Below are 24,523 nucleotides of genomic sequence, written 5' to 3'. Positions count from 1 at the left end.
GATATGTTAATTTACACAAAAGTATTGCAAGTTTTGCAAGTGTTCTTGTCGTGGTTGTAGATGGCTTCTGTAGGAGTGTTGGAACAGATGAAAGTATGAAATGTAGCTTTTAAAATTCTGTTTTCGTCATTAATGCTGTATTTGTGGCAGTATTTGAAGAAATAAAGTGCTTTGAATATTCGCTTCGTTGAATCACATAAAACTTTATTCGTGTATTGAGAAGGAAGAAAATCTGAAACTGGCAGTAGTGGATTGGGTGTGGCTCTGAAAAGGGCCTGTTTTGGGTGGTGTGTTGTGCTGAGTTTTGTCTAATTATAGACACCAACAGAGAGAGACAAGGATAGGGTCAATTAGACCATCTAGCAGTGTTTCCTTTAAATTACTAGTTGGAGCAAACAAAGGAATAGCAGAGCACTGACAAATTCCAATTTACTGTCAGTATGAAAAATTTCTCATTTGTTGTTAAAGGATTTTGAAATAAAACATAATGCTAAATTTGTAATTCTGCTTTCCAGTAAATTGCCATTTTCATACTGTATTGCCTCCTATGCACAACCTTACCACATCTCCTTCAATATATTTCTTAAATCAATTTATTTTTTGGCAAGGTCTTTTCTGAGCCACTGTACTCTTGCAAATTTCTGTGCCTTTTATTGTATATCTATTCATTTTCTCACCCTCGGTAATGTTCTTTTTTATTTTCATCATGCGTGTCTTGGATGGACTACAGGCCATCTTCCTAGACACTAGGTCAGGAGTTCCCAAACTTTGGTCTGTGGACCACCAGTGGTCCATAAACTTCCTTCAAATGATCCACTGCATGTCTCTAAAACTACAGCATCTAGCACAGTGCATTACAATCACCAGTAGCTCCTGCCTTGTAGAGCACATTGCCCATTGAAGTTAGACAGACTCCAATATGGTACAGGTACACCTTTCATCTGATACTAATAACTCTGCTATTTCTGTATGCTTTCCCAGAAGGGTTAGTTGACTCATGGGCAGTACAGTACTGGATTCCTTTTTTGGAAAACATTGTTATTTATTGTGGGGTTTTTTATGAACCACTATGGTATTTGGTAACCCTTAGATAAATATTTCGCATAAATAAAACACAAAATCAACATGCTTATTGGTGGCAGATCTCCAGCATTGTATTTTTTGTCCATAGTTATCAATTAACAAAAATGCATAGGCTATTGTTATCAGATGGCTGGAAGAGGGACTGAATTTTTATTTTGTTTTGTTTTATTTATTAAATTTGAGTACTACCCTTCATCTGGTCCAGAGAACTATAGACTTGGCAGCCTAATACAAATTCAATGTTATTTGGCTGAAACCATTATTAATGAGAAAATTATGGGTTGATACACCAGCATGGCTTCATCTGGCACTGAATATTAGGAGTAACAATGAAGAATCTGACACATCTGATTATATATTTAGTCTTTAAGACAGCCTTTCTTAATCGTAGAGTGTCAAAATGTTATTAAACTGCAACTTACATAATCCCTGACCGCTGGCCATTCTGACTAGGAATGATGGGAGTTGTACTCCAACAATATAGTAACCTTAAGCCATAGCTGTCAATTTACAGATTTGAAAATAAGGGACCAGCAGCCAAAATAAGGGACCTGCGCCCTCACCTGTGCCAGGCACTCCAGTCTTCCTGTCCTCCTGCAGTCTGGTCAAACTCATGCTGGTAGCTTTGAGAACACTGTCCAACCAACTTTGTAACCAGAGGTTCAACTGAATAGAATCTGAATCACATGCACCACAAGGCCTATGCAGCCTCAACTTAAGATGGCTCCCCGGCCTGGCTTTGCACTGCAAAGTTTGCAGCAGCACGTGCAACAAAATGGCGTCCAGCATTCAAAAAACCCCTCAGCTTGCATTAACTAGCCACCCACAAGGCATGCAAGCTCCACCCCCCAGTCGTTCTTAGACTTCTTATTGGGTGAGCAACACAGTCAAGCAACACAGTTGGAGCTTTCCTCCTCCCTGGCCGGCAAGGAGGGAGGGAGAGGAGCTGCTTCCTTTGAAATTTAAGGGACATCATTTAAGGGACATCCATCAATAAGGGACAGCAGCGGGACATGGCACTGGAATAAGGGACTGTCCCTTCAAATAAGGGACACTTGAAGCTATGCCTTAGGCTGAGAGAGACTGTTGAAAGCCACCCAGAGTGGCTGAGGCAACTCAGTCAGATAGGCATTATTATTATTATTATTATTATTATTATTAGGTGTTACAAAAAAAAAGTTCAAGAACTGCTACCCCTCTGGAAATTGGTACATACTTTATTTACTCAAGTCCAATGCGCCATTGAATTTAATTCACACCTCAGTTTTCAGAACCTTGAAACCAAAAAGAGTATTTGCTGGCGAATGTAAATGTGCCATCGAATCTAATGCGCACCTTAATTTTTGCAACGTAATTTGGCCAAAAAAGGTGAGCATTAGATTCGAGTAAATATAGTATTAGAACACTTTCCCTGAATTTGTTCTTATTTGCAAGTATTCTTTTAATTTAGTAATCCTTTATGTCTTCAAAGGGAAAGAGAGAGAAATCAAAGTGCATATAGTAGTTGTACTTTTTCAGCCTGCCCTGGTAGCTTCTTTATGCTAGTTCGAGACAAATTGCTTTCCTTCTGAAAGTATATTCAAACAACAAGGTGCATTATCTTAAAAATGTTGCTAATTTATAATCTCTTATTGTGGCCCATAAGTAAAGAGTTGCTTGCAAACCTGCCTTTCTTTCCATGGCCAGAGAAGTCATATACTGTATAGCCTAATGGGTATATTTGAGTGATACTTGCACCAGTTTCATTCCAAGTACTGTTAATTGTAATTGTTTATTACTGATAGCAGCCCCACCCTTCAGGCTAATATTTTGAAGGGCAGGGGTTAAAAGGAAGTAAATTCTCCAAGAGTAGACAAATGAGTACTGTACATGTGAAACTAAAGAGTCATATGGGAACAGTTACTGAGATGCAGCCATCTTTTAAAGGGAAGACAAGTTAATAATTATTTTCAGTCTCTCTCTCTCTTGGAATAATGTGTTCATCTTATTTTAAGCATCTAAGTCATTCTTCAGTTCTGCTGCAGTTTTCATAGTGGGTTTTCATATAAACCTGGCCCCCTCTATCTTTTCTTTTTTTTTTTTACTCTATTTCTACTCCTCCCATTTGTTTTTGTGGGCAGTAAAATTGTATTGAATTTTCTAAATTCCAGACAATCCCTCATTCTATTTTAAGAATTCTAAGCAGGATTCATTGAACGCTGAAAACAAAGAATGGATGGTGCATTGTGTTTCTTTTTTCAATGTTTTAGGTTTACCACAATCGGTACCTTTATTCTGTGGATGTGATAGTTTAGTGAATGCCTTGCCACTCCAGCAATAATCTCTTGGGGCAATTGTGGCTCCAGAGAATTGATTTGTGAAACATAACAAACTTGTACTTGTAGTCCCTTATTTTCATTCAAATGCTGGACATTTAATAATAGATTTAAAGATAGTCTCAGTTATTCCTAGATGACAATCCTCTGCATAGACAAGAACCTTTCAGGGTGTTTCAGCCACAACCAATTATTGATTCTCTTATGCTTGCATCAGTCTGTAGGGAACTCTGTACTTCCTCCATTTCAAATGTGAGATATCACTGTTTCTACATGATCCCATAATGAAATGTGGTAAATCCGGAGCCTCTTACTTTGCTGGGATTTTTTCCTAGAACACTCCTAGTTCAGACAAACATAAAATCTGCCTTTTATTTAGGTTAGTTTGATAGATTCAGATACACTTATTTTTAGCAAAATCATTTATTGTGTCATTCGCATTTACAGTAGTTATCATATGAGCAAGTAGAAAATAGTTCTGAGTTGTCTTAAACAACTGATATAAGCTGGGACTGCTAGTGTTTCATTGGAATGGATAATACAAGAAAGCCATATCATCTACAGATGCACTGGAAGATAGATGGCTAAGAACTGGCTATATTTCAAGTCCCATTTCTAATAATTGAAAGAGGCTCTCCTCTGTTTTATCAAAAGGAACTATATGAAGTAGTGTTTGGAGGGTGCTAATAAAGCACAGGGCCTTTTTGGTTGTGATCCCCTGTCTATGGAATGCTCTCCTAGTGAGGCCTGCATGACGCAGATATTAATATCCTTTTGGTGCAAGGTTAAGACTTTTGAGGGATGGTGAGCATCACGTTTCTTGCTGTTTCTTTCTCCCTCTTTGGTTAGGTTTTATTGTTCTATTGCTAAACTTGATGGCTTTTAATTATGTATGTAAGTTGCTTAAAAATGTTTTGCATAAAGTGAAGAATTCACTGAAATAATATTTGGGTAGACCCAGCATTTTGTTTCTGTTACCCTCTTCTCCGTTATTTCCAACAATGGAGCATGTGGGATGAGTGTTGTAGGTTCAAATACATTATGCATCATACCAATTATGTGTAGTGTCCATGCCAGTTGGCCATGCCATCAGGGGAATGAATGTGAAAAGAGTTACAAACATTTTAAGGGCCCTGAATGAAAAACAGGGTAAGGTAAGTTTTTGTTGATTCATAGGATCAACTTTTTCCCCAACAGTGACTCACTGCTCAGTAGTGAAGACTTTGAACCCTTCATGGTTTCTCCAGTTCCCACCTTTTTGGTATGGCAACCCACAAATCCAAATTTACTTAGTATAGCGACCCATTGATTTATTGTCACATGAGGGATGTGGGTGGCGCTGGGGTCTAAACCACTGAGCCTCTTGGGCTTGCCGATCGGAAGGTTGGCAGTTCGAATCCCCATGACAGGTTGAGCTCCCGTTGCTCTGTCCCAACTCCTGCCAACTTAGCAGTTCAAAAGCATGCCAGTGCAAGTAGATAAATAGATATCGCTGTGGTGGGAAGGTAAACAGTGTTTCCGTGTGCTCTGATTTCTGTCATGGTGCCCTGTTGCACCAGAAGTGGTTTAGTCATGCTGGCCACATGACGCGGAAAGCTATCTGTGGACAAATGCCGGCTCCCTTGGCCTGAAAGCAACCCCATAGTCGCCTTTGACTGGACTTAGCTGTCCAGGGGTCCTTTACGGGGTTTTTTACCTATTGTTACATAGAATTTGAACCTTAGCTCTTGAACCAGAAGGTGGTCCCCAAGTGTTAAAATATAAGACTTGAGCCTTTCTGAAGTTGGGTTACAAGTGTCAGCACATCATTATAATATGCCAACAAAAAAAAAAATGGAAGAGGGGTTTATCATACCAGTTAAGGATTACAAGCAATAATTATTTTGGGTTTCCTTATAAAGCCTGCAGCCCACTTACACATGCTTCATGACCTACCAGTTGGGGAACACTGCTCTAGTGCTACTCCCCTTTTATTTCCCACTGACTAGTCACACATCCTCTTTATCCAACACCTACTTCCCTAAATATGTTTAGAAGGGATTAGCAATAGTAGCTGAATAACAAAGTGCTCACCACTCCCCTCTCCATGGACCCTTCCAGCATTGGTGTCAGGTAGAGTGTTCCCCTCACAGGCATTGACACCAGGCACCTGAAATTACAGGCAGTTATTGCACTCTCCAAAATGTACTTGCGAGAAACCATTTAAAAAATGCTCTTGACAGTACTGTTTTAATCTTTTTAGTTTCTGGCTCATGTTTTTGGAGAACTGACAGTATTTCGGTACTCTGTGTCTTGTATATGTATCAGAATGTTCAGTAGCATTTACAAAACCAGTCTTTTTATAGCAATGTGTCTGCTGTATATAACCACCACGACCACACCACCTATCTCCCTCATAGGAAGTATCACCCTTGTGCTCGTTTGCATTGAATATCAAGCAAGTCAATCCAAAATGAATAGGTAAGGGTCCCATTCCAGAACTAGCTAGAAATACTGAAATATGACATTAAAGAAAAAGAAAAAAATAATTCATGTTTTGAAGCTGCAAATCCAGAGCACATAGTAGAGTAAAAAAATGCCATTAGAGATGCTGTTGGAGCTTGACAGAGGCATATATCGCCAGGAAAGCAAAATTTGGGGATGTGAAAAAGAACATGTGCAAAGTCACAAGCCAGTTACTTGTATTTTCCGATTAGTCTGATTACTTACATATTTGGCTTATTGGTGATAGCTAATAGTTTCATTCAGGATAACACAACCTTTTTTTGCTACACCATACACTAGCACTCTTGATCTAGGCAGCTTTTGCTGGTACCACCCACCATAGCGGGCACAGAGCTGTGTATACAAACATTCCCCCCCACACTTATGTGGGGGTTACATTCTGGGCCATAATACTAAACCAAACCATGGCTAAGTATGAGTGAATGAGCATATATATACCTCACAGCAATAATTGTCCTGGCTTTGTTCCTCTGCTGCTCTTGCTGTTGCTGCACTACCTAAAGCTAAGCCATGGTTTGGCTTAACATTATGAATGAAACAAAGCTGGTGGTTTATACTGTTGCAGACAAACCATGAGCAGTAAGCCAAGAACAAATCTTGGCTACAGCCTGTTCTTTGCTGGAGCAAAACCATGAGTCTTGCTTCAGATGTACCACTAAGCCAAATTATGGCTTAGCTCTAGGTAGAGAAGCAGCAAGACTGGAGGGGGGGGGGGAGCATAGTGGCTGCAATTTTTACCCACATGCTCATTTATTCATGCTTAGTCATGGTTACATGTTACATGTTAACTATTCCGTTACCAACAGCAGTATTTTTAGTTCTTATGTGGTTCAGTTATTTGACGTCAGAACCGCATACGGCTCATGCAAGGCTTTGCTTTGGGGTTGAAGCCCATGCTGTGTTAAAAATATGTAATGTGCAAGCTGCTCTGTTTGTAATAAGGCATATTATACATCCCTCACATGTGCTTCCTTCTCCAGGAATATGGGGGATATGTGTGGGATGTAACATACTGCAGGCAGATGTTGGATGAAAAAAGATAAGTGAATGAAGAAAAGGAAGGCACACAAAGTTCCAGTTTAAACTAATACAATCTAAATTCAGCTGGGAAATTTGAAATTGCAATTAAATTCTGCTTTATGTGTTTAATTTCATTTTAATCTGTACTTGGTTGTCTTGTACTTTCTCAAACTAGTTCGAGGAAATGAGACAGGGGTTTCTTTTTTTGTCACCTATAGGAAGAAAAACTTCTCACTAAGCAACAATTGCTCTTAGTGCTGTGTTATAAATGTAGAGGGTATAAAAAATTGCATGGTTTATAGAAAGTGGATAGATTTTTTTTCTCATTTTCCCCATAATACTTGAAAGTCAGAAGAACTGTGGTCATTCAATGAAATTGATTGCTAATTTCATGGCAGATAAAGCACTTCACCGCAAAGCGTTATTTCTGGAATTTACTGTCTCTGCATTAAAGGCCACCAGCTGAGAGGCTTTAAAGGGGAAATAGACAAATTAATGGAAGAAGACAGATCCATCAACAGCTATTAACTGTGATAAGTATATACAACCACCATGTTAGAGGCAATATTTTGTTCTAGTTGACAAAATTTGTACACCACTTCATTGTAAAAACCTATAAGCAGTTTACAAAAATATAAAAACTAAATTTAAATTACCAATAAAAGTCAGAAGTTAAAAACAGTACCAGTTGCTAAAAGACTATTGTATTCTTGCCCTTCATGTGCACTTCCCGGAAGCATCTTTTTGCCTGCTGTGAGCAGCAGGACAGTGGAGTTACATGGACCTTTAGTACAGTCCACTAGCTGTGTTGTTAGCTTGGGCTTCCTTCAAAGTGAAATGGTCAAAGCACTTCTGCAATCCAGTCAAGTTAGTTTTACCATTTCATTTGCTAGTATACAATGCCTAGAAGATTAAAACAGAACACAGTTGGAACAAACTGCCTCCCTCTCCACAAATTGTACAATTATACAATTACTGATGCAGCATAAAGATTGGTGCCAGCACGGTAATAAGGGGAAGTAGCTTCTGTACTACAAGGAAAAAATGCTTGTAGCCTCTGACATATGCTGGCTAAGCTTCTTTGAAAAGTCAGGCTAGTGTTGAAGATTGAAGTTGGGTTCTTGTTCTTGTTCTTAAAAAAGTGGGGGGGGGGGGGGACTGCTCCTGAAAATCTGTACTGGTGTCATTCTGTTTTTCAGTCTGAGTTACATTGAGAAATTGTTGTACCGCCTTTTAAAGACAACCTTTTTAATTTAGCATAACATACCAATTTAAACTACTGGTCTATTTAAAAAAATAGACGAAGTAGAAAATACAGTAGCTTGAAATATATCCTGCTATTGTTGGGCTCATTGGCCATAGGCATACTCAAAACAACTGCTTTCTGCCACTAGGTTGTTGTCTTGTTCCTTGATACACTATATCTGCGTGGAAAAACATGGGCCTCCTGGGGCCCAAGTAGCTTTGCCAGTTCTTTGCCTTGTTACACCTCTTCACACTGTGATTGGTCACTGCCCTTTCCTGTCTATATATAAATTTCCCCTTCCTGTTAGCAGATGCTTTTGTGCAGCAACAGGCATGCTGCAATTCATAAATTCTCCTTTTCACTCCTGCATGTTCCTGCTTCGATTTTGTGCCCTGCGAATCTTTTCCCCTCCCCATGTTTCTGATAGTCCTGCAACCCGTGTCTGTTCTCTTCTGTCCTCCCCCAGCACATTTACTGTCTCTTCCTGGATTGCCTGCCTAAAATTGACTTCTGTTTGCCTCTCTGGCATTACAGTAGTCTTGTTCTGCTTCAGATACTGCAGTTTGGCCACCTCACTGGAAAACAGACAGATCTGCGAGTCCCTGAATCCTCATGAGTAGGGAGTATGTGACAGTTATGAGGTGGACTGTTGCAGGATGCAGGTTCTGCCTTCCTGCTTTTTTGGGGACATACGGTAGCTTTTTTGGCTTTTATGCCTTGGCTTTTATGTTGCATTTGTGCTGGGAAAAAGGAAGAAACTGAAGGATTCTGCTGCTGTTTCTTGTCTTCTTCAAACTTCAGCACAAAGAACTTGGGAGTCAGTTGCTCACTTGCAGAAAGGTTTGGCTTAGATATGTTTGATTACAAAAAAATGTATTTGTTGGTGCCTTTTTATTTTTATTTTATACCATCATTCAGTCGAAGTTTCCAGCATAGTTTACAATGATAAATATAAAAGCAGTTATAAGATAAAATACTGTTCAATCATAAAACAAAAATAAAGCACCATTAAGAACATTAAAAGGCCTGAGAGAATAAAAACATTCACCTAACACTGAATAAAAACTAGTATAGGTGCAGGCAAGCTTTCTGTGGACAGATGGACCAGGATTTTGTATATGATAAGCATGAACCATTGCATTCTTGCAGAATTGCAAAATGGAAAAATAAAAACCTTTGTGCTTCAATTTGCACGGTAGTTCTGAATGCCCATCTTACTAGAAAATCTTCAGGGCTCTCTTCTGAAACTGACAAATATCCAAGAAGCCAAGCATCTGAGGCTGAGAGGTAGCATCTGCCCTATGACTGATCCATTACTAGTGGACTGTGACAGAACAGACTGCCCACTGAATGGATCGCTTGTTCTGTTCTTTTTCCTCCGGCAGTTGCCTGCTGTGTCAAGTGCTGCTAAATGTTCCTAATTCTGCTGGTGAAATGAAGTGAATATAATTTTTAAAAACAGTAGGCTAAATTTCCCAGCATTTGACCCTCACCACTACCACACTAACTTTGGCATTAAGTCACTCTTCACTGTTGCCTTTCCCTAGGTTCCAAAAGTATTGAGCAGCACAATTCAAACATTTGAGCAATTAATATTTTCAGCTGGTTGCTGTTTAATTTGTATACCACTTAATGCTAAAATAGGCACTTAAGTGGTTTATACGTATAAATGTTACACAAACATTAAAATATAGCATTGAACAAAGTTGACTCTGGTAATCTAGAGGGCAAATTCTGGAGTGTCTCAGAGTGTACTAGTGCTTGCAAATAGGCACAGTGCATTTAAATGATATAGGAACACCATCCTGGCCCCATCCGTTAGATCAAGGGAATCTGCAGGAAGTTGGTTTTCATCCTCACTTCCATAAGGAAGACTCTTTAAGCTCCTAGTTGCCCCTGAAGGAAAACAGCCTGGCCCTGTCCAGAATACTAAGTGGTGTATGAAAAGGACCAAGGGGGGTGTGGGTGTGGGTGTGTGTTTGGTATTTCAACCAAAACTGCTTGTAAACTGCTTTGAGAATCATTTGATTGAAAGGCAGACTATAACTTGTAAATAAATGCATCATAATTTTGGGTATATTGATCAGCCCTTAGATATAGAATAGCCAGAAAAAAGGGCAAAGTAAACGAATTCGCCTCTGCTTTAGAGCAAAGGTGGGGAACCTTTTTAAGCCTTAGTTGGAGAGCCAGTGTGGTGTAGTGGTTAAGAGCGGTAGTCACGTAATCTGGGTAACCGGGTTCGCGTCTCCGCTCCTCCACATGCAGCTGCTGGGTGACCTTGGGCCAGTCACAGTCTCTCAGCCCCACTCACCTCACAGAGTGTTTGTTGTGGGGGAGGAAGGGAAAGGAGAATGTTAGCCGCTTTGAGACTCCTTAAAGGGAGTGAAAGGCGGGATATCAAATCCAAACTCTTCTCTTCTTCTCTTCTTAGTTCTGCCCTGTCAGTGGTAGGCGGAGCCAGAGGCCAAAAGTGGATGGAGCAATCGATGTGACTCTTTCTTTTGTAGACTAGGCTACATTCCAAACAAACACAAATAATCAGGGGCTTTGTTTGTGTATACTATACATATTTATTTAACGAAATATATATGCCACTTGATTATAATGAAACTAAATATATATACCACTTGGTTGTAACGAAACCTCTTAATAATTTGCATGTACCTCCCTCCTTTTCTCCATCTTCCTTTCAGGCAAACATGGTTCACAGACAAATTCCAGCTGGGCAAAAGCACTTAAGGAGGGTGCATAGGGCTGGAGAGGAGGTGTGGCCTTAGGGAGATGGCTGGAGGGACACTCCTGGCCCATGGGCCTGAAGTTTCCATCACTTGTTCAAAGCCTGAAAGGAAAGCTTTTCACTTGCACTAAACCTTTGAAAAATGGTCTAAATACTGTAGTAGTCACCACCATCATCCTCAGAATAACAAAGTAGAGCATGAAGGAAGCCAAAGAGCATAAAAATCTTTGACCCAAATGCTGTTCAGACAACAGACAAAATTTCCCAAATTCTTAAACCACTGAACTCAAGCTGATCATAGTAACTTGATTTACATACATGTCACATCTCATCATGTTTCCAAAAGTCTTGTTACCTCAACATACTTGGCAGGCAGGGTGTAACTCAACTCCACATTGTTACAGAAAACGATAAAATGACAATGTTGGGATTATATGGTGAAAAATTATTTCCAGTTCTAACTTTTGTTTGCTTCATAGCTTTGATGTTTTTGCTATGGCGGCACTTGTAGTTTCAGCCTATGAAATGGAAATCTGAGTATCTGTGTCTTGATATTGTAAGAGAAATATTATGAATACATTGAAAGATTACCCCATTGCAGTTTAAGTATTTAAGACCCAAAGTCAACAAAAGAAATGTCTCCAACCTCAACTTTAAGGAATAGATGTAGCAAAGAAAAAAAATAGAAAAAAAACCTTTGGGAAGCAATGATACCAGCGAAATTGTTTTGTTAATCCTAGTACTGTACTTTAGTATGAAATGATCTGTTTTAAGGCCCAAATGCATAATAATGTGCCCAGCAGCATAATCAATCATTAATGGTTTGAATAAATGTGCTATCGAAAAATCCTAACCACCCAGTTTTTAAAAAGCAAGCAAAACCATATGATACTATGCATCTGTTCTTGGAAGTCATGTGCTGAGTGTCCTGTGAGGCAGAAGTCCTTTGACAATGGAAGCATTTTCTCTTGTGAACAATAAGTATATCCTTTTTGTGAGATGGACTGATGGTCTGACTTGGTATTCATGTCTGGCTTGAGTTGTGCTTGTGATGAAGTGATTTGAGGTACTATACTGGCTCAGAATTGGAGCTTGCCAATCTCTAGTTTAGCTGCAGAACTCCAGGCTTAAACTCACCAGTATGGCCTTAAGTCACTATTCCTACAGCTTGCCATCAGTAAATTGGAATAACACTGGCCAATATAACAGGACTGTTTCATGATTTGCTCAAATATATGAGAAGTAATTTACAAATGTAAGTGCACTGTATATATGCCTCGTGCATTGTTGCTTTGCCACAAACTCAGCTTTCTGTTCACAGTGACATCTTTTGAAATTGAAGCAGAGACAGTTGAAGGCAAATAAATTATGAGTGGAAAAGCGCTAAAGGAAATGCTGTTTAGCCAGGATGTGCACAGTCCATGTTCTCAATATATCGGTTTGCTTACTTACTTAAGAAGGAGCTTCTTAAGTAAAGGAGCCCTAAGCTGTAGTTTAAGGGCGAGCTACCTTCTATTGGGACGCGGGTGGGCATTGGGACGCGGGTGGCACTGTGGGTTAAACCACTGTGGGTTAAACCACTGAGCTTGCCGATCAGAAGGTCAGCGGTTCAAAGTCTTGCTCTCCTGGCTTCAGCGAAAGGAACCCGAAGCCTCCGGAGCGCAGTGGAACCTCCTGCTCCGCTCCGGAGGCTTTAGGTGGCTATCCCTGAAGCCTTCAGAGCGCAGCGTGAGTTCCCGTTGCGCTCCGGAGGCTTCTGGTTCCTTTCGCTGAAGCCCAGAGAGTCTTGCTCTCCTGGCTTCAGCAAAAGCAACGTGAAGCCTCCGGAGCGCGGAGGGAGTGCTCCCTCAGTGCTTCGGAGGCTTCGCATTGCTATCGCTGAAGCCAAGGAGCCTGCATTCACGCCATAGGACGAACACACATTTCCCCTTAATTTTTGGAGGGGAAAAAGTGCGTCCTATAGAGCGAAAAATACGGTAGATAAATAGGTGCCGCTCCGGTGGTAAGATAAACGGCATTTCTGTGCGCTGCTCTGGTTTGCCAGAAGCGGCTTAGTCATGCTCGCCACATGACCCGGAAGCTGTACCCTGGCTCCCTTGGCCAATAAAGCGAGATGAGCTCCGCAACCCCAGAGTCATCCGCGACTGGACCTAATGATCAGGAGTCCCTTTACCTTTACCTTCTATAACCATTAAAATCTTGATGCTGAAATTATAATGTGTTGCCTGGCTTTCTACAACTGTTTTCAAAGACTTGCTGGGCGAGAATAGAAAAAAGACCATCTTTTGAAACAATTACTTTAATTTATTTCCAAACATTCATTTTGTTTTCCAGAATGTTAAAAGCTTTTGTAATTCTGTTTGATAGGACAGTACCAGGAAGCCATGAAATCGAACCTTGTTAGCTTCCAGATACTTAGATATTCAGTTGCAAACTGTGGTGAGATGTTTTGGCTCTGTTTCATTTTCTTTTTGTTAAGTGTGTGCTGCCCTGAATGAACTGGAGCCTAACAGATTATTTTGGGAAGTACTTTCACTTTTAATGTACAACTTGAAGATTTTCAGGAAGTGTAATAAATGCAGACTTCTCACTATGTAGATCATGTGGCTTAGTTTCAGTTGATATCTGTGTAATGTTTAACACTGCTGTCCTCTTCCATTTTGGAGTGAAAGAAATGAAGGCAACAGCTCTTTAAAACCGAGGTAAATGAAGGGTGGGGAATATATATTTCTTGGTTTAGAGGTACAGTGGTACCTCGGTTTAAGAACAGTCCGGTTTAAGAACAATTCAGTTTACAAACTCCGCAAAACCAGAAATAGTGTCCTGGTTTGAGAACTTTACCTCTGTCTGAGAACGGAATCCGAATGGTGGAAGGGCACTGGCGGCAGGAGGCCTCATTAGCGAAAGCACGCCTCGGTTTAAGAACGCTTTTGGTTTAAGAACGGACTTCCAGAACAGATTAAGTTCATAAACTGTTAGATGTTAGCTTTCAGGTTAGTTGATTTGGGCTTAAAAGCAGTCAGGTTTGGGCTTAAAAGCAGTTCTGTTTGGAACGTTCGCACAGTACCGTTTATAATTATTTTGATACTTCATTTTGTTCTGCTTTGTCAAAATGTCTTTACTTTGTTTTTGTGTGATATACAAGCCTTTCACAGTGGAGCTCCCTCAGATCTTTTGAAGCCTTCCCTATGCCCCCCTTTAAAAAAGGGGGGGGGTAGTGAGTTTTTTTGTTTTGCTTTTTATACTGTAAACCAAAAAAAAAAATTAAAATCAAGGATCCATATGTAGTACAGATGTAGAGAAGCATCCTGAAAGTCTTGACCATCCATTCTTTAACTGGAGATGCCAGGAATTGAAATTAGGACCTTATGGTTTATCAGTGAACAATGTCCTCTCTGTATTGTTGCTTTCCATTTTTGCCCTTGCTTAATTTTAAGGTTTTGGTGGTTTTTAAAAACATACCAAACAGGAGAGGAAGGCACTGCATTGTCATCTTTATGTTTGAGCTACTGTGCATACTTGGCAGGATTATTGTTCTTAAAAGGAGTATAATGCATTGGGTAGCATTTATTGACCTAATAATATGTCTTGAAGCAATTGGCTCGTCTACATTTTCCAGTTTGCATTGAAAGCACAGGAATTGGACAAAAATGCATGCTTTTCTTATAGCTAACCTCTTTCCTTTGCTAAAATGCAGATGTTGAGATCTGTGTGAATTTTAAAGCTGGTGTACCTGGATTATTCCATAACTGACTTTACACATTTTGTGGCAAGATGGGTCACTGTAGCTCATTCATTATTTGCACCTGATATTGCTAATGAAAGCTACAAAGTGTTTTCAGGGAAACTGTAGCTGGAAACCTTTCGTTTTTGTTTAGGTTTACTGATAAAGGTTATTCATATATGGGAATATATAAAATAAACTATCAGCAGCTTCATTTATAGCAAGTTTGGCCATCACTGATTTATAGGGTTGTCATTTGATATTTGGGAAACAAATGCAACAAAGATTGGTCTTGTTTGGCATTAAGAGAATGAACTTCAGGCTTGTGTACCATCTTAGATTAAGCACACCCACCCCTGAATCTGGATAAACTATAGCTAATATTAACTTAAAGGAGCAGCAGTAATACTCAGCAAGAAAGGAAGATGCAGAGACTGTGAGAACAGTGAACAGTGTCCTAAACTTTCCCCCACCCAGCTTCCCCCAAAGTGCTACTGAGATGTTTGGTTCAGTTCAGAAACTTGCTATGGTCCATTGCATCAAAGAGTTTATTGATTCTATTAAAAGTGAGATATTTTAGCCTCATCCTCAGATTTGAGCCATGCTCTATTAAGTACAACACTATGCATATACTGTACACAGATGTGTGTCATCACAAGTACCTATATCCTTGAAGGGGTACTTCTGTTGGGTTAACCTACTCCTGTTAGCCTGCTTTTAGGATGTTGAAAGTTTCTACAGTATTTTGGTCCTTGCCTGGTTTTGCTTCATAGGGCTGATTAGTTTCTGACTGTGTTCTGGTTTATCAGCAATTTGAGCAAGCACCTAGCTCTATATTGCTCATCTACAAGCATGGATTGCCCTCATACTTGTAGACTGACACAGCAGTGACAGCTACACTGCTGAAATGTATGGGAGAGAATGGGCTTTGACTTTCTTGGGCCTGTATTGTGTTGTGCTGGCAGGAGAGATTCAGGCAGCCTTCTGAAAATCGCCTGAGCATTAGCCTCTTATGCATTTCTTTGTTTAGAGTTGAATGGAACTTGTCTTTGAACATTTATTTTATTTTCTTTAGGTTTAATATCTGTTGGTATATGAATATCTGGTGATAGTCTTCTGCCTTGGTCCATGAAAGTAGATACAAAACATGGAACTGGTTAACTGTTCCCTAGGCTAGAATCCCATTACTTTCCTACCTAAGCAACAAATAGATTTATTGGGCGTGTGATTGCTAACTCTTCCTGCCTGATAACGCATCTGAAATGTCATACAGTTGATCCACCACTTATGTGACGTTTTGGTGCCAGGGGTCTGTGCACAAGGCAAAATCACAAAGGCAGGAACCTCCAGCCCCCACCCCTGAGAGGTGGAAGGTTGTTTTGGGGGCTCTGGGAAGGTTGTGGGAAGGCCCTGGGATGTTTCCCTCCCACAACCTTTCCAGAGCCTGGTAAAAATTTAAACTTTCTGGAGAAAGTGTGTATCATGACACTTTTTCTTAAGAGTGACTTTTTGGCTAATATTATAGTAAGAAGGTATGATAACACAAGCGACATTCTGCCCAAGCAGATTATACTGTTAAATATTGGGGACTACAACAAAGCAAATTTAGGTTTTTATTTTATTTTCATGACAGAGGTGGATTTTGAGGGGGGTGATATCTGGAATCTTGAAGGGTTTCTGGGAGGAGTTCCAGGTGGAGAGCGCAGCAAGAGAGAACATAGGGAGCAGATCTATCTTCAGTTGTCTGATAGTGGGAAATTTATAGAAGTGAAAGTCACAGCAGGGATATAATAGGGTATGAGGTCAGAGATGAGCAAGACTACCTTAGAGGAAGACCTTTTAAGAAATGGACAAGGTGTTTATGCTGAAAACAAACTGTCCCCTCTAGCCTAACTATGGTTCCTGCCTAGGCTGTTGTGAGAAACCATGATCCCATCAGTGGTTTAGTTGAGATCCTGCTTTATGTGTTCCTACATCATGTTCCTACATTAGCCGCCCTGAGCCCAGCCTTGGCTGGGGAGGGCGGGGTATAAATAAAAAAAATATTATTATCATTATCGTTATCATTATCATTATCATGATTGGGGCTTGGAACCAGTAGGTAGCAGATCTGCAGGTGATACTGTAGTCTAAACCACTGAGCCTCTTGAGCTTGCCGATCGGAAGGTCAGCAGTTTGAATCTGCACGATGGAGTGAGCTCCCGTTGCTATGTCCCAGCTTCTGACAATGTATCAGTTTGAAAGTATACCAGTGCAAGTAGATAAATACTTGGATAGCTCAATCAGTAGAGCACGAGACTCTTATTCTTAGGGTTGTGGGTTTGAGCCCCATGTTGAGCAAAAGATACCTGCATTGCAGGGGGTTGGACTAGATGACTCTAAAGGTTCCTTCCAACTCTGGAATTCTATGATTCTATAAAGCAGCTTCCTATGCTGGCAGACCAAGAATGCTTAAATACTTGGGAAGGTAAATGGTGTTTCCATGTGCTCTGGCACTCCTCACATTCCTCGTTGCGCCAGTAGCTATTTAGTCATGCTGGCCACATGACCTGGAAAGCTGTCTGTGGACAAATGCCGGGTTCCTCGGCCTAAAAAGTGAGATGAGCGCTGCACCCCATAGTCGCCTTTGACTGGACTTAACCGTCCAGGGGTCCTTACTTTTACCTTACCTAGATTGCAGATCTGCATATAGCTTTTATGTCCACTTGATGACTAAGTTTTGCCAGTGTAATAACATCATGTGGTGATATGGGAAGTACTGCAGACAGGCTGGCACCATAACGGCCTTGCTAAAGCTTCCTGTCCTCAGGAGTTTGTGATGTGTTAACAAGTGAGAGGGGTCAAACTTTTTCGTTTTAAAGGATTGATTAAAATATGCCATGTCATTGCTGCTCATTCTTTACCTGTGTAATATTTTCCATACCACTGCATCAAAACCACCTGGATTGAAATAATCCCATTTTTTAATGCTCTAAAGGCACTGCATGTAGTTGTTAGTATGCCCTCATTAGTGTCTTGTTTTGCTGAAGGACCACACTGAGAAGGGATTTAAGTTTGAATGACCAAAGTTCCCACTTCCTCAGCTGGGCTGCTGGTTAAATTTTGTTTCCATAGCCATGATTCTGCCTTCATCCCTGTTCTGGTTGCCAAATTGGGGGTGGGGGGCAGATTAGCTTTGCTGCTTCCAGTGGCTGATACAGGGCAGCCATTGCAGTGCCCTTCAGATGTTGTGGATTGTATTTTCTGTTGTTCCCAGCCAGGGTAGCCACTTGTCAGAAATAAGGGAAGTAGTTCACAGCATATGGAGAGCACCATATTGGTTACTTCTGAAGTATCTGGAACGCATGTGTTGGTTGACCTTGCAACAAATAGAGAATGTGTTGACCTGAGTAGTTGCAGGAAGATTGAGAGCAGGATTTTGGTGGGAGTGGGCTGGGGTCAGTCAGTTGAGAAGCTGCTTAAGGAAGGTATAGCTAATAGCTGAGGTTCTTTTGGAGTATGGCGGTAAGCACTATCTGAATAGAACTAGAAGAAATAATCAGATAATCAATCTTCAGGTGAATGTAGGACAAACAAAGAGAAGGATGCTGACAAAGCGGATGAATTGGGCAATGTGCAGGGAGACAAGTAGCAGCAAAGATGAAAAATGGGAACATGGCTTAGGCCAAGAGGAAGCAGCGTAAGTGAACCAAGTAACCTTTTGCTCGGGAAGGGTATTATAGGCTGTCCTGGAGGTCAGCAAGGGTCAGTAAGTTGCTTTGGAGGCACAGCCACACAAGGCAGCAATCCCTTGCTATATTTAGGCTGCCGTCAGAGCATAGCAGTGGAACCCACCGGCGGAAGCCTTTGTGTAGCTGGCAATCAATCCACATATATAACTGTTTATTGCATCAGTGAAAATCAAGAATCCAAACTCTTCTGATGCTATACAAACTGCCTTGAAAGAGAGGTCTTGTACTATTTTATGTAATAGAAGGAAGAGTACAAACTCCAGGGCTCACAGGTACAATATTTTTTTATTGTAGCTCTACATGTTTTGGTGTGGAATGCTCCTTCTTCAGGAGCCATGATCAAAGATCACAGACAACACCAGTACAGTAGTTCTTCAAATGTGATGTACCAGCTTGAAAAAGTGGCAAAGCAAAAGACTACTTCTGATCATATCTGTACTGAACCTCTGCAATGCATCACAAAACTAATCCTGCTACTATTTCTAAAAGACATTCCAGAACAGGTATACTAAAAGTATACTTTTTCTTGCACCTTGTTATAATTTGCCTAGCAGGATTTCCTGTAGCATTCTCAAGCACTTGTTGTCCTGTGAATGGAAATAATGAATAAATTGCAACCCTTCTATTGGACTTCTACCATACTCTGAAAATGTTTGCCTCCCATTATGTGCTAAGAGCTAGTGACTGGCCTGCTTTATAAAGGGAAATCTGCAGGAGATAATTTCTTTAGCTTGTGACAGCTCAAATGTTCTTTTTTAAAATGTTCATTTACATCTTAATCATTTCATATTGGGGACATTAGAGAGTGCCATTATAATTTATGCAGTCTTTCCCCTCAGATGCATTGTGAAGCTTAAATGTAAAGCTTCCTGGCAGTCAGCTGGCAAGCGTGGGTATCTATATAATAGCTTCATGGGAATTGGCTTTCAGGAAATGTTTCCATTTGTTATTACATGTGAAGTATAATAGCAGTGTTCCCGATCTCCTGCATGTATCCTGAATACCTGCAGAGGGTAAGACCTTCTTGCTAAGTTTATTCTTTGGCGTGCTGTTTTTGTGGAGATGTGTATATTTAGCAAACAAGACAGTAATTTGTTTCTGAAACTTCAGCTATGTGCATGAGGATGAATCACATAAACATAAATAAGTAGTCTACAGTGAGATGTAAGGAAATAAAACTTCTTTAAGGGAATGGATGCATTCAGAATCAGAATACAGCTGGTTTACTTTTGTCACCAGTACAGCATTTGAATATTCTGTATTTGTGCGATGTTCTTTAAAAATGGTTTGGCCCATTTAAAATTGAACTGGGCATTTGCCCGAAATCTTAGACGTTGCACAGTGCAGAATGTTGATTGACAACAAACAAGTACTCTTGGATGAAGCAGATTACCATCTTGGTCCCAGTTTGTTTAAAATTTATCTGAAGACATTGGGAGGGGTCGTTTGGAGATTTGGGGTGAGGTGTCACCAGTATGCTGATGATGCCCAGCTCTGCTTCTCTGTAACACCTAAATCAGGAAAAGCTGTGCAAATCCTGGACTTGTTCTTGGACTTGGTGGTGGGCTGAATGAGGGCCAGTTTACTCTGAATCCAGGCAAGACGGAGACATGGTGGGTGGTTCCCAAGTTCTGATAATTGGACTTTGGGTGGGGTCATGCTCCCCATGAAGAAGCAGGTACATGGTCTGGGAGTGTGCCTAGATTCATCTTTGTCACTAGAAGCCCAAGTGACCTCAAGTTTCAAAAAAACAAACAAACAAACATACAAACTTGCTGATTGAAAATATCCTATCAATAAACTATTTTTTGCTTTCATTTTGTAGTGCTGATGCCATGACCATTATTCAGCCATTCTGAAGATGGATTACTGTTACTGATGGGAAGAAGTCCAATATGAGTGGAAATGATGTTGGAGGAAGAAGACGCTTTGAGGACAGCGAACACACACTACACATATACCCTGGGAACATTGCTGAAGGGACCATCTATTGTCCTGTTATTGCACGAAAAACCTCCACAGCTGCTGAGGTGATAGACTCTCTCATTAACAAGCTTCAACTGGACAAAACAAAATGCTACGTTTTGGCAGAGGTGAAGGAGTTTGGTGGGGAAGAATGGATCCTCAACCCCACAGACTGCCCTGTCCAGCGCATGATGTTGTGGCCCCGAATGGCCCTAGAGAACCGCTTGAGTGGAGAGGACTATCGCTTTCTTCTAAGGGAAAAGAACCTAGATGGGTCAATACATTATGCCAGTCTCCAGTCCTGGTTGCAGGTGACAGAAGAGCGGCGCAGGATGATGGAACGTGGCTTCCTTCCTCAACCGCAGTACAAAGACTACGATGATTTATGTGCTTTGCCAGACTTGAATGAGAGAACTCTCCTAGAAAACCTTAGAAATCGTTTTAAACAGGAGAAAATTTACACATACGTTGGGAGCATACTAATAGTAATAAATCCATTCAAATTCCTCCCTATTTACAACCCTAAGTATGTCAAAATGTATGATAACCATCAGCTTGGAAAGCTGGAGCCCCACATTTATGCAGTAGCTGATGTAGCATACCATGCTATGCTTCAGCGTCGGAGGAACCAGTGTATAGTCATTTCTGGAGAAAGTGGGTCTGGGAAAACACAGAGCACAAATTTCTTGATTCATCACCTCACTGCTCTTAGCCAAAAAGGATTTGCTAGTGGAGTAGAACAAATAATTCTTGGAGCTGGACCAGTACTTGAGGTAAGATGAAAGTCTTGCTGCAGCTTATAATACAGCTTCCCACCCCATCATTCATAGTGTGTTATAAAGTATTTATGTCTTATGATTACCATTCTGTCCTGGAGCCTGGAGCCATTCACCCCCAACTGATAGCGATATGCAAGGCTCTTCTGCTTTTGTAACTTTTCTGTGAAAACATGTGGAAAACATTACCTTGGAATTTTAAATCCATATGGATTTTTTACACCAAAGAACTATGAACAGGATCTGGCAGTCATGCTTTATCCTACTCACAAATCTTTTCTGGAAAACCCTTATGGACTATGTTGTATTATAATGTCTTCCATGTATATTCGTCATATGTATTCATCATGTGTATTTGTCACTGAGAATCATGGCATTCCAAAACATAGTGTTGGAATTGACCGGGTTTGTGGTACGTGTCTTGAAAAATGAGACTTCTGAACTGAAATTTGTTAGAAATAACTTCTGGGCTTTTTTCTCCCAATACCTTAGGCAATTAAATAAACTTAATTCTAAAAGGTCAGAAGTGAAGCACTGATATTACTGCAAATAGGTTTGCAGTTCCTGTTGTTAGTGTTTTAACAAAGGGAAAACTTAATAGTAGGAGGAGAGTACGAGAAGTGGGCAATAATTCCACCACACGCTTATTCCTGGATCAGTTCAGAGTTGCTCCTTCTACTGCTTCCCTCCTCTTTGTAAAGAGGAATGAAAGGTTTTGTTTGTTTAAGAGATTTCTTACCCACCCGTCACCAACAGGCAACTTACAATAATATCATCATACAGTATTAAAAGCCAATAAAACAAACCAAAGAATGTGCATCAGACAACAGAGGTGGCCTCGTAACAATCACACAAGTCTTGCTTTTCAAAGGCCCAGGTACAGAGGTGCATCTGAAAACTATATAATAAAGATGTTTAACACACCTCTATAGGGAGGGAGTTACACATTTTTGAGAGCTGCCACAGAGAGTTTTTAAAGTATAGATGTTTTAAATGAATATATTGCATGTTATGAATGCTGCAATTTGATTTGGGAACTCTAGTAAAAAAAACCCCAGGACACAAATCTAGTAAGTAGCAAATCTTGCTTGCTCTGCTTCCAGATTTTGGGAAGGAAATGGGGTGGTGGTGGTTCTAGGTCTAGGACCTTGCCAGAGCTTCATGCCTCCTTCCCAAAGCCCGGCTCCTTGTTTACCTAGCTTAAACCAGCACCTGGGGGAGGACATCAGCAGTGTTCGAAATTAGACAGGCACATTTTGCATCTGACTATCAGCCACTTGCAACCAAGGTAAGATGCTTGGGTGCCATGATGGCACCTGGCATCTCCATCTGGTGGTGCATTGACTGTTTTAACACACTAATACCAGATCCTGTAGAATTCTAGCAGTTATATTTTATCTGCACAATCAGAATGAATTTCAGGAATCACAATGTGCTTTCTGTGCAGCCTGAGCAGAAGCAGTGAACAACGTTATAGTTAATTGTTGTAGCTTGTCTTCACTTACCCACCCCACTGCCTTGCTCACATTTGTGAAGAATATTCCTACATTATGAATGGTCCATGTCACCATTAAGAAAAAGAGGTAGGAATAAGCCAATATATATGTGGACTGTCCTTGGATAAAGTGATTTTTCTTCTTTAAGTTCTCAAAGTTCTTAACCTAACTCAAGGTTATCATCTGAACTAGCCAGATGTTTAACTGATAATCACAGTCAGTGTTCAAAACTGCCATTGTTCTAGGCACATTTTGCAACTGAGAATTTCATTAGGGCGAGCAGTTTCTGAAATCTGGGTGCAGTATTTCAGATTTAAACTGCAGAGTGGAAGGAAAGGAGGACCTTTTTCTGCCTCCCCACTTCTGGCTACTCTCTGAAAACTGGAGAAGAGACCTTTTTAAGAAGATTAGGGGGATGGGCAGGGGAAGGACTAGACCATGTGAAAAATGAACATAATATTTTAGCTGCAGTTCATTCATTTTCAGCTTTGTATTCTTGTTATTAAAAAGTGTGCTTAGACATTCCATTGTTGTTCGCATAACCTAGATTTAAGGTGCCATTCAGCTCCTAGCTTTCATATCTCAGTTCCTAACACTGATTACAGTCAGTCCATAATTTGAAAAATAAGATTTTAGAGCCGTCTTGCCCAACTAGACATTCTGTTTTGGCCACTGTAACCTTGGCTTAAGGATTCATTTGGCTCCTTTTTATACCTGAGTTTCTAACAGTGGCAAATGTTGATGTTGCATAGGATGGCATATAGAACGTGAAACACGCTCTGAACTTTCCCTACATCGGGAATATATTTTAGTTTATTACTACTGGAAGTCAATTAAGGTGCATTACACTGCAACAGTGATATTCACCAGGAAATTGCCAAGAGCTGCTTTGGATCTTGGAAATGTTTGGAAGTCTGAAGGTGTGATAGCTCAAAAAATGTATTTTTAAGCAAAATTCCTCTGACATCTGCTCTTCGTTATTTCACTCCCTTATACTCAATCATAACTGAGAGTGAACCTCTCCTTTCTTCACTTCCACTCTCCCCTTCCCCTTCCCCCATTCATGTCAGCAATTTTCCTACCCAGCCCTAGTCACACTTGCCAAGTATTTTGTTGCTCTTACCCTCCTCTGTTTCTAGCCTGCTGTTTTGCCCCATGCCCATTTCCCCCCCTGTTGTGATCCTCCCTTAATCTGGGTCTCGGCTACTAGTTTTCTTTATGCAGTCCTGTTTCACAGCCCTCTTCCTCACATTTTAGAATGGAATTACTTTTGGTGGGACTTTCCCTTTCTGTCATCCAAGCTCCAGCTGTGCTGCTTCCTAGCCAGTTTGCTTGACAGTGCTCTGATTCAGCATCTCATGCTTTCCCATTTGTCTAGGGATTTAGGGAATTCTTTGTGCTATCAAAATAATATAAAAATGCAGTGTCTGGTAGGTAGCATCTGTTTCAGTCAGTTCCAGCTATTTATGGAGAAGCAATGGACTTTCTTCAATGCTCTTTATATTTAGATTGATTAAACCAAGTGTCTAAAAGAAGAAAACACTCATTTATTCTTTGGTAAAACAATAAGCATTCAATAAGCAATCATTGTGACAACTGGCATTTGAAATCTGCCAAAGACAATAAACTCTTCTCTGAGAAGACTCATTCTTTCTCTACATGAATCAACTGGATTAACATATGAAATTCCCTGAGCTGTATACGTATAGTGACAAAGCTAATATTCATTCCACTAATTAAAGATACTCAGAATTTCTCAGAAACCTATTAACTACTCAAGAGCCAGTGGTGATCAACTGTGATTTGCGGTGTCTGATATTTTGAGGGCGATTTCATATGCTGTTTCTTCCTGTCCCTGTTTTATGTGCATACATTTCTTTTCTGCTCAATAGCACCCGAGACAACATATACTATTAAAAATGACA

The 24,523-nt window shown here is 40.4% G+C and overlaps 1 protein-coding gene across 17 annotated transcripts in view; it reads left to right on the top strand.

Moving 5' to 3' along the window:
* The window catches only part of MYO9A (myosin IXA), a 140,834-nt gene that overhangs the window by 17,605 nt on the left and 98,706 nt on the right, over positions 1–24,523 (top strand). For all 17 annotated transcript variants that reach the window (XM_083411741.1, XM_083411739.1, XM_083411740.1 and 14 more), the window contains one exon: positions 20,187–21,099. In XM_083411741.1, coding sequence (XP_083267867.1) covers positions 20,257–21,099 — 843 coding nt within the window. In that variant the 5' untranslated portion in view covers positions 20,187–20,256. The remainder of the gene's footprint in view (positions 1–20,186; positions 21,100–24,523) is intronic.

The sequence above is a fragment of the Podarcis tiliguerta genome (genome assembly GCF_965153285.1).
Source record: "Podarcis tiliguerta genome assembly, chromosome: 14".
In the NCBI taxonomy this organism is placed as follows: Eukaryota; Metazoa; Chordata; class Lepidosauria; order Squamata; family Lacertidae; genus Podarcis; species Podarcis tiliguerta.
Note: the sequence above shows the minus strand (reverse complement) of the source record. Positions and strands in the feature narration are given on the sequence as shown.